The 14,783-nt window shown below is 37.6% G+C and overlaps 1 protein-coding gene across 3 annotated transcripts in view; it reads right to left on the bottom strand.

Moving 5' to 3' along the window:
* Positions 1-232: 232 nt before the first annotated feature.
* GFOD1 (glucose-fructose oxidoreductase domain containing 1) overlaps positions 233-14,783 on the bottom strand; it is a 138,737-nt gene continuing 124,186 nt past the window's right edge. For all 3 annotated transcript variants that reach the window (XM_003760163.3, XM_031946838.1, XM_031946839.1), the window contains one exon: positions 233-3,829. In XM_003760163.3, coding sequence (XP_003760211.1) covers positions 2,910-3,829 — 920 coding nt within the window. In that variant the 3' untranslated portion in view covers positions 233-2,909. The remainder of the gene's footprint in view (positions 3,830-14,783) is intronic.

The raw sequence follows: 14,783 nt of genomic DNA, 5'->3' as shown, positions 1-14,783 counted from the left end.
AATCTAGGCAATGTAAAAATAAAAGATATCCAACCAAATCTTATTTTAAGAAAAAATATTGTTTATTTCCTCTCCATCTATAAAGACTCTAAATTCATTGGCACTGGGGCAGAAGTTAAGACAGAAGAACTGAGTAATGTTGGATTTTATCTCTGACTTTAACTAAGAGAATCATACCATCCTTAGTAATTTCTCTTTCCTGTGCTTGCAACAGAAGCAATCCAGGAGCTAGTCTTTGGAGTTTCCTTGGTTAAATGTTCCCTTCTGTTTTTTTTTTTTTTTCAACTAGGAAATACACATTTCTACCATGTCCCATCTTCAAAGAGGACATTCACAGGCTACCAAAGAGAACCCTGAATTTCTATCATAAAGTCTTTGAAAATATCTCCCTACTTTTATGGTGAGTTACTAAAGATTTTCCAAATTTCAGCATGTGATTTGGAATTTTAAACAAAGAGAATGGGCAAATTTACTTTGCCCTCTCTCTCTCTTCCTGCTGACAGGCATCTCTTTTCAAATATACTGCGTTTAAGCACTTTTTCACTCAGGACCCATAAAATCTATTTACCCAAAGGTAAGCATCCCACCTACCCTAGAAACCTAGGAAAAGAGGGATGGGAGGTCCTATTGCATGTGAGTACCTCCAAGAAATGGAGTTCTTGAAGAAATCTAAGGTGATTCCAAGGAGATGTATAAATCCTATTAAATTTTCCATTTTGAATCTATTGCAGCAAGAGGCTGGAACTCCTTATTGTAATGGCTTTAAGTCAGTGACCAAAAGGTAAAGGATGTTACAGTTAGGATTAATTGTTTCAAGGTTGATGATCCTTAAACTTAATCCTTTACAGGATACAGCAGAATATTTCCAGTAGGATTTTAATTTATTTAAAAAAATTAAATATACTATAGTAGCCCAGGGACCTATAATATATTTCACTGGTGGGAAGAAAAGGGAGAGAAAAGAAGCTAAAGATGCCTGTCAATTTAGATATGCACATGCCCAGTGTCAGATGCCTTCTAGAGGTTTCTTCTAATTCTATTTCCAGTCAACTGAAAAATAACTCACAGTCCCTGCCATCTTCACTGAAGTCAGCTTTCTTTTCTCAGCATGGGTCAGTGACAGACCAAGCAACAAATTATCAGTGACTTTCTACCTTCAGTTCAGAGAATTACCAAATCATAAATTTAGCTCTAGAATGGACCATAGAGGCAATCTTGTCCAATCCTCTCCTTTAACAGAGTAGGAAACTGAGGCAAAGAGATGCTAAGTGATTTGTCCAAGATAGGGTAGTTTTGTAGGATTAATCATGTTTCAGAGGGATCCAAATGCCCTCAAATCAAGGAAATTTATGCCCTTTGATTTCATTTTTAAAAGTCTAACTAAAATTCACCAAGAGACTGACCTAGATCTTGGGATCAGAGGCAAGTCAGATGATCCTTATTTTTCTAAGGATGCAAAGAAGAAAGGATTCTTTTTAGAGAGATATGAAGGACTAAATCAGCTCTTTTCCTTTCAAACCTATAGGGGAAAAAAAAACTGAGCAACAGTTCTGGGATGTTTTTTCTTCATCTAAGTGAATAGAAAGGGGTTTAATACAGTTTAAGATGATTCCAAAAGTACTGTGAGCTTTAAATTCATTCTGGACTGTTATACCTATCATGTCAAATCACCTGCTTTTCTCAACTCTATACCAAGGACAGATGGGACTGTTAGCCAAGGATACGTGGACCTCACTAGCTTTTTAATATTATATACACCTGAGGTTTGAGTTGTGCAATCACCTTGGCAAACAAAATCATATTAGAGTAACCTATGGTCTCTCTTATATCCATAAATTTTAATTCAATCTCATATTAAAATCTAATAAGTGTTATAGTGAGATTTCAGTACGCTTATTCAAACTTTTGATTGATTTAGCCCTGCCTCCTAACCCAATTTTGTAAGGAAAAAAATTTCAAAGGGAGCTTTACTTTCTGCTTCTCAAGCTCATCAAGTTACTTATGGGAAAAAATTGATGTAAGCTAATTTTTGGAAAGACCCTCACCAACAATCTCCAAGAGGAGGAAGGAATAGAGGCAGACAGTGAGTGAAAGAGGGACTGTGTTACCCAGAAAAACTATACCCTTCCCTACAGAATAAGATTTAATGATGCTTTCTCATTCAAACAGTATAGTGTGAAAAATGACTGGGCAGCTGCCAAACCATCACACTGGACAATTCTCTCACACTCATCTCTGCGTGCACACACACACACACACACACACACACACTGCTCATCTTTTTCCTCTAGAGAAAATGGGTATATATGAAAATGTGAGATTGCAAAACCGCATGGTGCCAGAATTGGATATTGGGAAGGTCATTCATGCCAGCAGCAAACAGAGCTAGCCAATGAATGCAGCCTGATCTAATAGCACCATGTGGCTGGGGAGGAAAGTTATGATAAATATGTAGGAGGGTACAGAGCCACATGTTGAGAAGTGATGCAAAGAGAAGAGGCAAGGAAAGTTAAAAAAAAAAAAAAAAAAAAAAAAAAAAAAGGCCCTCTACCTTTCACAGTAAATGCAAAAAAAGGCAGATAAACCACATAGGAATTTCCACCTTGAATTCGGCCAGCTAGCACTACTGGCTGCTGACAAGACAAGTGCAGCCCAGAGGATTCTAAATCCTCATGTGGTTATTTCATGCCCATAAAGAATCCTGTTTGGGATACATTCCCCACAAAGCCTTAAGGTTTTTTTTTTTTTTTTTTTTTTTTTTTTTTTTTTTTTTTTTTTTTTTGCAGCAAAGAAGGAGCTTCATTTTCTCCACCCCCAAAAGCATTCAGCTGAACTCTTCTTCCACCTCACCAATGCCATCCCTCCGCCATCCCCAAATTTCCCGTGGCCATTGCTGTCCCTAACCCATGCTAGCAATACAGAGACATCCTGCTCCTGCGCATGGCTTCGCTAATCAAGTAGGCGGGGCTCAGCTCTGGTTCCTCAGTCATGATGGTGATGTTCTGCCACTCCCCTGTCTGGCTGGACCGCTTGATGGTATCCACCACACAGAGGGCATAGAGGCAGTCATCAAAAGTGGCAGCCATGGTGAGGGGCCGCCCATCCCAGGTCCGCCGGTCCTCCTGGTCCTGGAAGGCCTGCCGGACCGCCTGCATCATCTTGATGGTCCCCCGTAAGTACGGCGAGGGGATGTCACTAAAGGCTTTCTCCGGCAGCAGGGAGTTGCTGACGGGAGTAGCGTCCTGCAGCAGGAGCTCCTGCTGCGGGGAACTGTTCCGCTGGCCATAGAGATCTGTGCCAGCCGCCATCAGCCGCCCGGTGGAGCCCACCACAATTATGTCCTGCTTGAATTCCCCCGGCACGTTAAAATTGAGGGTAACAGTACAGCACACGCCACCCTCCAGTACCATCTGGAAGGTGCAGAAGTCATCGCTGGTGATCTGGCGGATGCCCTTGATGTGGTCCGTCTGCTTCACGAAGGTCTTGAGCAGCCCATGAACTTTCACTGCCTTCTGGCTGGTGAGGAAGGTCAGCAGGTCGATGATGTAAGTGCCCACGGAGTGCAAGCCCCCGCCTCCCATCAGGTCGTCGCAGCTCCAGTTGTACTTCTTGCCCAGGAGGCTCCCGCTGTGCACCTGTACTTCACATACCAGCAGCTCCCCCACGTAGCCTTCTTGGATGAGCTGCTTCATGCGCACAAAGGCAGGCAGGAAGCGCAGGACGTTGCCCATGATACTCATGAGTTTGGGGTAGTAGTGGGCAGCCGACATCATTCGGAAAGCATCGAGGGGGGTAGCTGTTCGGTCACAGATGACATTCTTCCCAATACCTTTAAGGAAGAAAAGAGAATGTAAGAGCTAATATGTGTACTAGGAGGTGAGAAGTACTATTAGCAGTTACCCCAAAAGTTCTTGTTGAGCTTGGGAAAAGAATGACTCAGGTGACTTTAAAAAATGATTTCACAGATCTGAAGAAGATATTTTTTAAAAGGACTTCATCTCTTCAATTGTTTGACAATTCTAGTTAATGCTTATCAATAGTTATCTGATTTCCTTTAGAAGTTCTTTATAGCTGGTGAAGGATTACATTCTACAGGTCAGAATATCAGGGGCCATCACTGTTAACACTCTCCTCATCCCCTTAAATGTAAATGGGAGGAGACTGGAAGAGATATTTTTGACTAATGATGAGAAATCAACTTTTCCCAAGTTTGGGAACTTCCTCTATTCATAGAATACAATACCTCTTTTTTTTAATTAAAAAATATTGCTAAAAAAAAAAAGTAATCATCACTTGAACCTTCAACAAATGACAATCTTTTTGCTAGTAGAGGTTCTTGCCTCAATATTGGTAACTGCTGACTGATCAAGGTGGTGGCCCAGCTTCCAGCTTATCTCAGCTTCCCTCTCTCTCCCCACCCCATTTATTAGCACAATACCTCTTTAACTCTGTAAATAAATTTTGGAGAGCAGCATGAGACTGATTAAATGATTTGCTAGTGGTAACAGAGCTAGTAAGAAATTTGGTTATAGCTCTCAAAGTCCATCATTCTACCCATTTATGCAATAAAGTGAAGGAGATCGGCAGGTTTTGAAATCATAAAAAGCTAGATTAAAATCCTACCTTTGACACATACTGACTATGAGACCTTGGGTGACTCAATCTCTAAGACGCACTTAGGCATTTCTTTAAGACTATATGTTGCTGAATCCAACCATTTTGGAGAGTAGTTTGGAACTATGCTCAAAAAGTTATCAAACTGTGCATACCCTTTGATCCAGCAGTGTTACTACTGGGATTATATCCCAAAGAGATTATAAAGAAGGGAAAGGGACCTGTATGTGCACAAATGTTTGTGGCAGCCCTTTTTGTAGTGGCTAGAAACTGGAAACTGAATGGATGTCCATCAGTTGGAGAATGGCTGAATAAATTGTGGTATATGAAAATTATGGAATATTACTGTTCTGTAAGAAATGACCAACAGGATGATTTCAGAAAGGCCTGGAGAGACTTACACGAACTGATGCTGAGTGAAATGAGCAGGACCAGGAGATCATTATATACTTCAACAACAATACTAGATGATGACCAGTTCTGATGGATCAGGCCATCCTCAGCAACGAGATCAACCAAATCATTTCTAATGGAGCAGTAATGAACTGAACTAGCTATGCCCAGAAAAAGAACTCTGGGAGATGACTAAAAACCATTACATTAAATTCCCAATCCCTATATTTATGCACACCTGCATTTTTGATTTCCTTCACAAGCTAACTGTACAATATTTCAGAGTCTGATTCTTTTTGTACAGCAAAATAACGTTTTGGTCATGTATACTTATTGTGTATCTAATTTATATTTTAATATATTTAACATCTACTGGTCATCCTGCCATCTAGGGGAGGGAGTGGGGGAGTAAGAGGTGAAAAATTGGAACAAGAGGTTTGGCAATTGTTAATGCTGTAAAGTTACCCATGTATATATCCTGTAAATAAAAGGCTATTAAATAAAAAATTAAAAAAAAAAAAGACTATATGTTGCTTACAAGGCACTGACCTGCACTGTTAAAGTCAGTTCTACTTCTCAAAGTTCCTTATACCAATAAAACCACAGGTCCATAGCTTATTCTATGTGACATTACCTCAGGAATATATGCATTAACAATACACTATGCTGAGCTCCAGAGATATTGAGATCAAAATAAAAATGGTCCTGACCCTTAAAAAGTTTACATTATTCTAGACTTTCCCAGAAGCATCTAGACCAGAGTTAGAGACCAGCATGGTATAGTAATGTATTTCAAGTCCATGAATTTGTTTTTTTCATATTTTGATAAACATGTTTCAATATAATTGTTTTTCTTTATATCTCTATGCCTTCTAAATTAGTACAAAAACCATTTATCAATATACTATTTTCAGAATCCAAAAGATATTTTAGCAGGGATCTTTTAAACAACAAGGATCTGGAGAATTAATGAAAACTATAGTCGTCCATTGTTTTCTCATGGCACCTAAGCATGAGAGACTCCATTCAAATCACCAGAGTGTTCATGAAATGCACTTGCCTTTTGGACTCTGAAGAAAGGGAGTAAGAAGGAGGCTGCAAATATCCATTCCAGAAATGGTACTTGAAATCTTTAGTGATCTATTGGTTGAAAGAGGCTCTCCTCAAGACTTTTTTTTTTTAAATTCAACATTTATCACAATCTAATCATGTGGGTACCTGCTCTCACAATATTATAAACTAGGCGAGGCTTAAATTCAGGACCATCAGATTCCAGTTGGCCATTCCTTCTCTCTATCTATCTAATATCCTGATATTCTGATCAAATACCTCATATCTCCTACACATAGTATCACTATCATCAAAATTAGTTTCAATTCTAAGACTTAAGTCAAAGGAAAGAAGCTCTGATTGCAAAATTTCAGGCATCAAACTCTTTGAAACATGGTACATGCCAGGATTCCCTGAAATTTCCCATCATATGGTCTACTCTCTTGTTGCCAAAAGCCAAAGGACTCAATAATCTGGGAAAATACTATTTGGAGAGAATACTTCCTCAGGAAATATAAACAGTCTTTTGTTTTCCAATTTATTTTACTTTTCAAAAAATCTAGATCACTGGTACTTGATTATACATAATTATATATTATATATATAATATATAATGACATATAATATTACATATTACACATATTTTGGGTATCTCTACACCTATAACTATAATTAACAAAGAAGATTTTTTTCCTACATCCTGTTAAGAGATCCCCTGAACATATCTTTTGATTTTTTCATATTTTCCAAAAACACTGGACTTAGCATATCAGGAGACCCAGAATATATTAGAGCATCCACTGAGCTGACATAATATGTTGTTTGCATACCAAATTGGAGTTCCTGTGTGTCCTTGAGAGTCAAAACAGGTGCTAGTCAGTCTATATTAGACTGAGAAATTGTGTGTGTAGCTGGGACCCTTATAGATAACCAGACCATCCTACCTTCATAACTCAGCAGTCTTCAAGGGAAAAGAATGTACCTTTTGCCTCAACCTTGCTCCTCCCCTTGGAAAGGGTTTTGTCCTTTCCCCACCTCTACTGCACCTTTCCCCCTCTCATGTCATGTTCCTTTAGATGGAGATTTGTGTTTCTTCCTCCTTCTTTTGTTGTACTTTATAAACATACAAACCTCTATATAGACTATGAACTCTTTGGGTTCCATATACATGTTCATTTCTCTTGTAATAAACTTAGTTTTCACATTAGTTTCATGAAGTTGTGATTACCTGTTGACATCCCAGAAAGGGAAAAGAAATAGCAAAACTGGCTCTTTGTGGAAAAAAAAAAATACATATACACGCCTATGTACTCTAACAAGAATATGGACCTGATGTGATATTCCCTTGAGTTGTAAATAAGACTACACTAGCTCTCATCTCCACCACACAGATAGATGATGATCATTGGTAACTACTCTTCAAGACTGGAGGATAAGGGAGGTATGAGATTGAATTCTCTTGTGGAGCTATTCTGATTGGTTAAAAAATTGACCTGGTATGAAGGCAGAGCATCCCTTCTTATGTCCAGAAGGTTTCAAGTGAGAGTCATTTCTGATTTATGGTTCTGGCTATACTATACTATAGGATTTTATATATATATATATATATATATATATATATATATATATATACACTAATTTTTAGTATATATATATATTTATATATACTAATACTATAGGATTCAGTGATAAGTAAAACTATATTTTCCTCTTTTGTGCCAAGTCTAAGGACAGAGTCTATGAATTCTCACCACAGGAGAAGCTTAGAGAAGCAGGTTAAGAACAAGCCCAAGAGATCCAATCCCAAATCTGCTCTTTTCCAGATGTCTCAGTTCTACAGCAAAGGCAGACTTTTGGAGATCTGACTTTATATCCTCTCATGACAAATGTTGCTTCCTCCTTCTAAGACCAAAGATCAAAAAGCTTCTTAAACATCAAAAAACTCCTAGAGAAAATAGTGCTGCATAGAATTAAGTGAAGTAATCTGAAACATATGGATTGCATTTATTTCCCTGCAAACAAACATGAATACAAAATGGAGAAGGGAAAAAAGATTGAGTCCTTTGGAAAAAGTGTTTTGTGTTTTGCCAAACCCCAAACTTTCCCAAAGCAGCTCAAGATGTTAACAGGGAAAAAAAAAAAGCAAAAAACAGTTTAGCTCTATCTACTCTAACAAGTGGGTTCTTTTTGGTTGTTCTGTCTCTGTGATTAAAACAAACAAACAAAAAACCCAACACTCATTTTCTGGCCTTGCAATTCTTGATAGCAAAGAGAATAAAACTAATAATATACTCCCAATTCAACTCAGCAACTCATTCAATTGATCCCTCTCTTATCCCCTCCCAAGTACTAAGATATTAGCTTTGAATATTATTTGTACTAATGTGAATATTGGTTTTCTCAAGTGCTCACTTATTTAGATTTAGAATATTTTGTGTGCATGTTCTGTAAGCTCCTAAAGGGGCAGTGATTATAATTCCAGTTCTTTTTGTATCCAGCCCAAACACAAATGCCTAGTATAGAGTGATCTATGTAAAACTTATTTAATGCTGGTTGATCATCTCAAATTAGACAGAATGCATTAAATCCTCCCCAAAGTAGGCAGTTGTGACATTTTTATCCTTGATCCATTTAAGTTTGTGAACTAAATAATCAAGAAGCTATTTGTTTCCCTTCAGACACCCTGTTTACAATTAAATAATGTTTTCCTAGTCATTCAATTTTATCAAAATGAACATTTATTAAAATGAACAGTATTTACTTCCAGGCAGAGATCTATCCCATTATGTAATAAAATGCACTATCTCCTATCTCCCTCTTCTGTTACAAACTATTTGCATCTTGGTAAGGGAAGTTGTGCTATTATTATCAGCAGTGTTGTGGTTGTTATTAATCCCAGGGCTTTACACAATAATTTCAGAAAGTATTTCTTTACCACTCTCCGTATGTATCTTACAATATCACCTCACAATAACTCCACCTGGCAAAAAAGACTCCATTTAAGGACTAGTTATGTATTTGACAAGAATGATTTTAATTAATTTCTTGGAATTGAACTGAATGTCAAACTTTTAGTATTTATATGCTAGTAGCACTGATACTGTTTCATCCATGTCCAATTTTTTGAGATCCCGTTTTAAATGACAAAGATTCTGGGATGGCTTGCCTTTTCCTTCTTCAGCTCATTTTAAAGATGAGGAAATTGAAGTAAACTTGCCAGAATATACATTAAGTTTCTAAGCCTGGATTTGAATTCAGGTTTTCATGACTCTAGTCTCAGCACTCTATCCACTGCACCATTTAGGTGTTCATTGAGTGCTAGAGTTGATGAAAAAAAGATGAGTATTATTTTTAATACTGTGTGAGACAAGGGTTTTTCACCTTACTTGTGTTATGAACCACTTTGGCAGTCTGGTAAAGTCTATGGATCCCTTCTCAGAATAAATTTCAGTTAGAGGTTGGTTTAAAAAAAAGAGTATATGACAGACAGACAGAGAGAGAGAGAGAGACAGACAGAGAGAGAGACAGAGAGAGAGACAGAGAGAGACAGAGAGACAGAGAGAGAGAGAGAGACAGAGAGAGAGAAGGAGGGAGGGAGGGAGAAACTGGGGGGATTAGAAGAGAGAGATGTATACACACACACACACACACATATTTATATATTTTTTTACCCAAGTTTTTAGACCTGTTAAAGTCTATCCATTGACCTGGGGCAGGGTGGGCAGGAAGGGTTCTGGGGACTCCAGATTAAGGACCTCTACTGTAGAGCAAGAATAACCAATGGAGAGAGCTGAAAGCTTTCTCTAGATGATCTCCATGCTGGTTGTTGTTGGTGTAGTTCTTTCCTCATGCTTTCAAGGATTCAATGGCTAAGAGAATGTTGGTGAGTAGCTCTTTCCTCATAAGTTTCCTCATCACTCCAGGATCCTTCCACCATTTGCTATGTCATTGTCCACTAGTCAGTCAATAACTATGAGATTTGAGGGAAAGCCCACATCTATGCAGGGAGAGGCAAAGATCCCAAGGGTATCTACAAAAGGTCTCCTCTCATTATACTGCCTAGAAAAGGATAAATAGTAGCAGCTTTTCAAATGGATCCACTGTCTATTGATTCAAGAGTTATCACTAGTGACCCACAGTATTGCTACCAATCCACCATTCAAGAGTTGTAGCAATTCCTTAAAAGAATCAGTGTGTGATCAAAGCCTTTCTTTTCTGCTGGAACATTTCCAATTACGCATTTTCTCATCTAATCGATGGTGGAAATCTGCAAAGTCATTAGTACATCCCCAAGCATTCACTCTTATTATTTCATTCCTGTCGACAGCCTCAGACCTTTTGGGAGCCAAATCAGATGCACAAATCATTATTCCACATTAACTTAGGGCCAGCTTGGCTTTGCAGCTGTGTTTCCTAGAAGTCATCATAATCTATATGGTCTCCCCTCTTTTTTCCTAGTTATAGGGATGTTCCAAGGCCATTTCCAGCTTAGGTAGATGATCCAAATCTTCATTTTCCAGACAGATCCCCTATACATAGGATAATCCAGAGGAAAGACAGACATTGTTTGCTTAATGTTCTCGGAATTATAACCAGGTGAAGTTGCCCCAGCAAGAAATAGATTCAGGACTGCAGCAGAAACTCCATCTGCACAAATAAAATCTTTTTATAACCCTGCCCAGACACACATACCCATTTCACATCAGTCAGTCAGCCCTTCACTTGCAGAAACATCTGAACTTTTTCCTTGGCTCTCAGTCTACTCTAGTTGGCTCTTCTTCAAATTTTGAACTTGCTGGGTCAACAGTGGAGCACCTTGATCCCATACCCAATTTTTGCTTAGAAGAATTAATACAAGAGAAGTGAAGAAGAAATGACTTCAGTAATAATTACAGTAGCATAGGGATTAGGATTGGATTTGGGATTCATTTATGATAAAATACTAAATTTGGAATCAAAGGACCGAGGTTTAGGGGTTTGAAGCGAAACCTGATGAGTTAAATGAGTGTTTAATAAAGCTTTTTTATTTTTAAAGAGACTTGAATCTATTGGCCAAGGATCAGCCTAAATAAGTTTAGAGCTTATCAGAAGAAGGTTGGGCCATAGGAACCCAAAACAATTAAACAATTCAGAGGCTCTATAAAAATGTGATTGGAAAACATTGCATTTGTTAAGTGTGAAGAGGCTTGTGCTCAGAGGACTGAAATTCAAATGCTGGCTTTGATTCTTTTTAGCTTTGTAACGCCTTGAGGAAAAGGGGTTCATTTTCCTAAATTGCAAATCAGAAATAATAATACTTGGGACAATAGATGGTACAGTGGATAGAGCTCAGACATTTAATATTTCCTAGTTGTGTGACCCTGGGCAAGTCACTTAACCCTAATTGCCTCAACAACAAAAAAAAGAATGATACTTGCACTGCATACCCCATAGGGTTGTTGTGAGCAATGTGCTTTGCAAGCCTGAAAATGTTTTATGGTTTACAATGTGAGTTATTAATAAATTTGAGTGAATTCTAATCTGAGAAGGAAGGAAGGAAGGAAGGAAGGAAGGAAGGAAGGGAGGGAGGGAGGAAAAGAGGAAGGGAAGGAAGGAGGAAGGGAGGGAAGGAGGGAGGAAGAAAGATTTTGTATCATCCTTGAGGACAGGGATTGCCTTTTACCTCTTTCTGTATCCCTACACTTAAGATACTGCTTAGCACATAGTAGGCACTTAATAAATGTCTATTGATATTTAATCAACTGAAATCCCAGTTTGGCCACTCGTTTACCCATGTGACCTTACCTTTTTTTGTACTAAGAAAGGCTTGGATTAGTTGCTTTGCAAGGCCCTTCCTAGATAGCTCTAAATCTACAATTGTTTAAACTCGGCACTATCACTGTAACTTAAATCTTAGAGAACTGCCTAGGGCGATGACAAGTTAAGTAACACATCAAGAATTATATTACCACAAGTGCCAGAAACAATACTTGACACCAGAACTTTTTGATTCCAAGATTATCTCCCTATCCATTAATGCAGTGGTTCTCAAACCTTTGTTCTCAGTTTCTTCATGTTGTTAAAAAACTATCGAGGACCTGTTCAAAGAGTTTTTGTTCACATGGGTTATATTTATAGCTATTTACTATATTAGAAATAAAAAATAATTTTGAATTTGTAGACCCTCTGAAAGGGTTTCAGAGACCCCAACAATTCTTTGGACTACACTTTGAGGACCACTGAATTAATGTTTTCCTTAAAATACCCTGTAAAGCAAATATTATAAATACCAGTATCCTCATTTTACAAATGAGGAAACTGTGCCTTAGAGGTTGAGTGACTTACCTAAAAATCGCAGTGATGTTTCTTCACCTGGTTGCATTGCCTATAGTTCCTGTAGCAAAGAGGAGCTTAATCTAATTGATTCTTTGAGCTAAACTCTTTCTAGGGAAGATATTAGTACCATTAGCCACTAGCTGACTCTGTGACCTCAGGAAAATCATCTCATCCTGTAGACTTCCACTTTCCTCAACTAGATGAACTCTAAGGTATATTTGCTGTTGTTCAGTCATTTTTTTCAAGCATGTATGACTCTTCATGATCACATTTGGGGTTTTCTTGGGAAAGATATAGGAGTAGTTTGCCATTTTCTTCTCCTAAGGTACTTTAGGATCATATATTTAGCACTGGAATCAACTAGTCGGCTCCCCACTCTCTTTTTTACATTTGCTGGAATCATAGGTCTACAAAGGTTAGATAAAGAAACTGAGGCCCAATAAATAGAAATGACTAGCAAAAGGTCACATGGGGAGTAAGTAGCAAAGTTGAGATTTGGGGCCAGTTCCTTTGACTTAAATCCAGCAATCTTTCCATGATACCATTACATCAGCTCTAAAAGTCTTTGATTTTATGAATTTAATGAAGTCCTTTATCTTCATCTTTAGTAATGACAGCAGCCCAGAAAGACAACTTCTCCATAACCAAGAAAGAACAAAGTTGGGAATCAGACTGAAGTGTCTTCAGTTTGAAAATCCAAGGCTTTCTATCAGGTTGCCAATGGCAATGAAGGCAAGCTTTCCTTTAGACCAAGCTCATCTTATATTCCATCATTTTCATAGGCATGTATGATTTTTAAGTATCCTGTATAGAATTTGAGAGTGGGAGTTGAAGCACATATATATCTCTATTCTTCAGACAAATGTCCATGTACATATAATCATATCTTACTACAAACAGATTACTGGGGGTATCCAAAGTCAATGCTAAACATTTCTCACTACTATAATCAGAAAAAGTAAAAAAAACATACAAAGCTGATTCTTAGTTTGAGACTAAACATAAAAGTCTCAAAGCAATTTGATTAAGTATCTATTTTCCAAGTCTCTAGTCATCATGACCTATATTCAGCTCCATATTCCAAGAATCCTAATATTTCTAGACCCAAATAAAGAAGGGTAGGCTGGGATGAGTTTGCTATAGAGGAAAACTAGATTCATTCACATGGTGCCCATTGCAATCAGAATATCTAAGGCTAAATCTTGCTTTGGTTATGGGTACTTCCTGAGTCTCAGTTTCTTCATCTATAAAAAATAAGGCCTGAATTCATGTAATCTCTAAGATCCCTCTTGTTCAAAATTCTGATCCCCTTGGGCAATGAAAGCCTAGTGAAAGGAAGCCCATAATCACTCACTGGTTGACTGGAGTTCTTTTGATATGTCAGAATCATGTGAATTTTTTTAAAAAGTGAAGTTTTTTTTTTTGTTGTTGTTGTTGTTTTTTAAGTGTTCCGTCCTTTTAACTGGTACTGCTGGAAAGTCAGAGTCTTAGCTGAGAATAATAACTCACATTTATTTGGGGTGATATATCAGAATCAATGTGCAAATACAAATTCCTGAGGTATGACTACAAAATACCCCTTTGATCCAAAGAAATATGAATAATTGCACTCATCACCTCACAGGATTATTGGGAGGAAACTACTCTGTTACCCTATAGGCACTGTGAAATGCCAGCCTATAATTATTTTTATGGTTGCTTGCTTTTTTTTTTCTCCAAAGTTCTACCTTTGTAGGCTTTTTCAGTTTTTCTGATTATAGCAGTAAGAAATCCTAATTAGATGCTAATATATTTTTAATGCCTGCTAATCTCCCTTTCAACAGAAGTCTATTCATACCCTCTCTACTGAGGCACAGTATGGGGCATAGAGGTGAGGGGCTGAAGCAGCTTCAGGAAATAACAATTAGTTTATCCCATGTTATCATGCACAGAAAGTATATGAAACCTGGAATCTTGAATCAGGATGATTTCCAATAGTATTAATAATATCTTATACTCTATAGTACCATCTGTTTTCAAGGAATTTTTCTCTATGTTAAAATAACCTTCTACCCAGACTATTATGTAATAATAGCCAATACTATTGCAATTGCAATAGTCTTTATTGTTTAGTCAAGATTATTTATTAAGTACTGTAACAATTGGTTTTCTTGCTTCAAGTCACTCCCAACTCCCACCTAAATTCCATAAAATTGCCAAAATGATTTTTCTAAAGCTCAACTCTGATTACACTTCTTTTTTACTCAATAACTTTAGAGTCTCCCTGTAGCCTCTAGGATCAAATATAAACTGTTCTATTTAACATTTAAAGACTTTCAAAACCTGGCAGCAATCCAGCCATCTTACATATTACTCCTCTCCATTCACTTTATAGTCCAGCAAAATTGTCCTTCTTCTGTTCCTTATATAGA

The sequence above is a fragment of the Sarcophilus harrisii genome, chromosome 1 (genome assembly GCF_902635505.1).
Source record: "Sarcophilus harrisii chromosome 1, mSarHar1.11, whole genome shotgun sequence".
In the NCBI taxonomy this organism is placed as follows: domain Eukaryota; kingdom Metazoa; phylum Chordata; class Mammalia; order Dasyuromorphia; family Dasyuridae; genus Sarcophilus; species Sarcophilus harrisii.
Note: the sequence above shows the minus strand (reverse complement) of the source record. Positions and strands in the feature narration are given on the sequence as shown.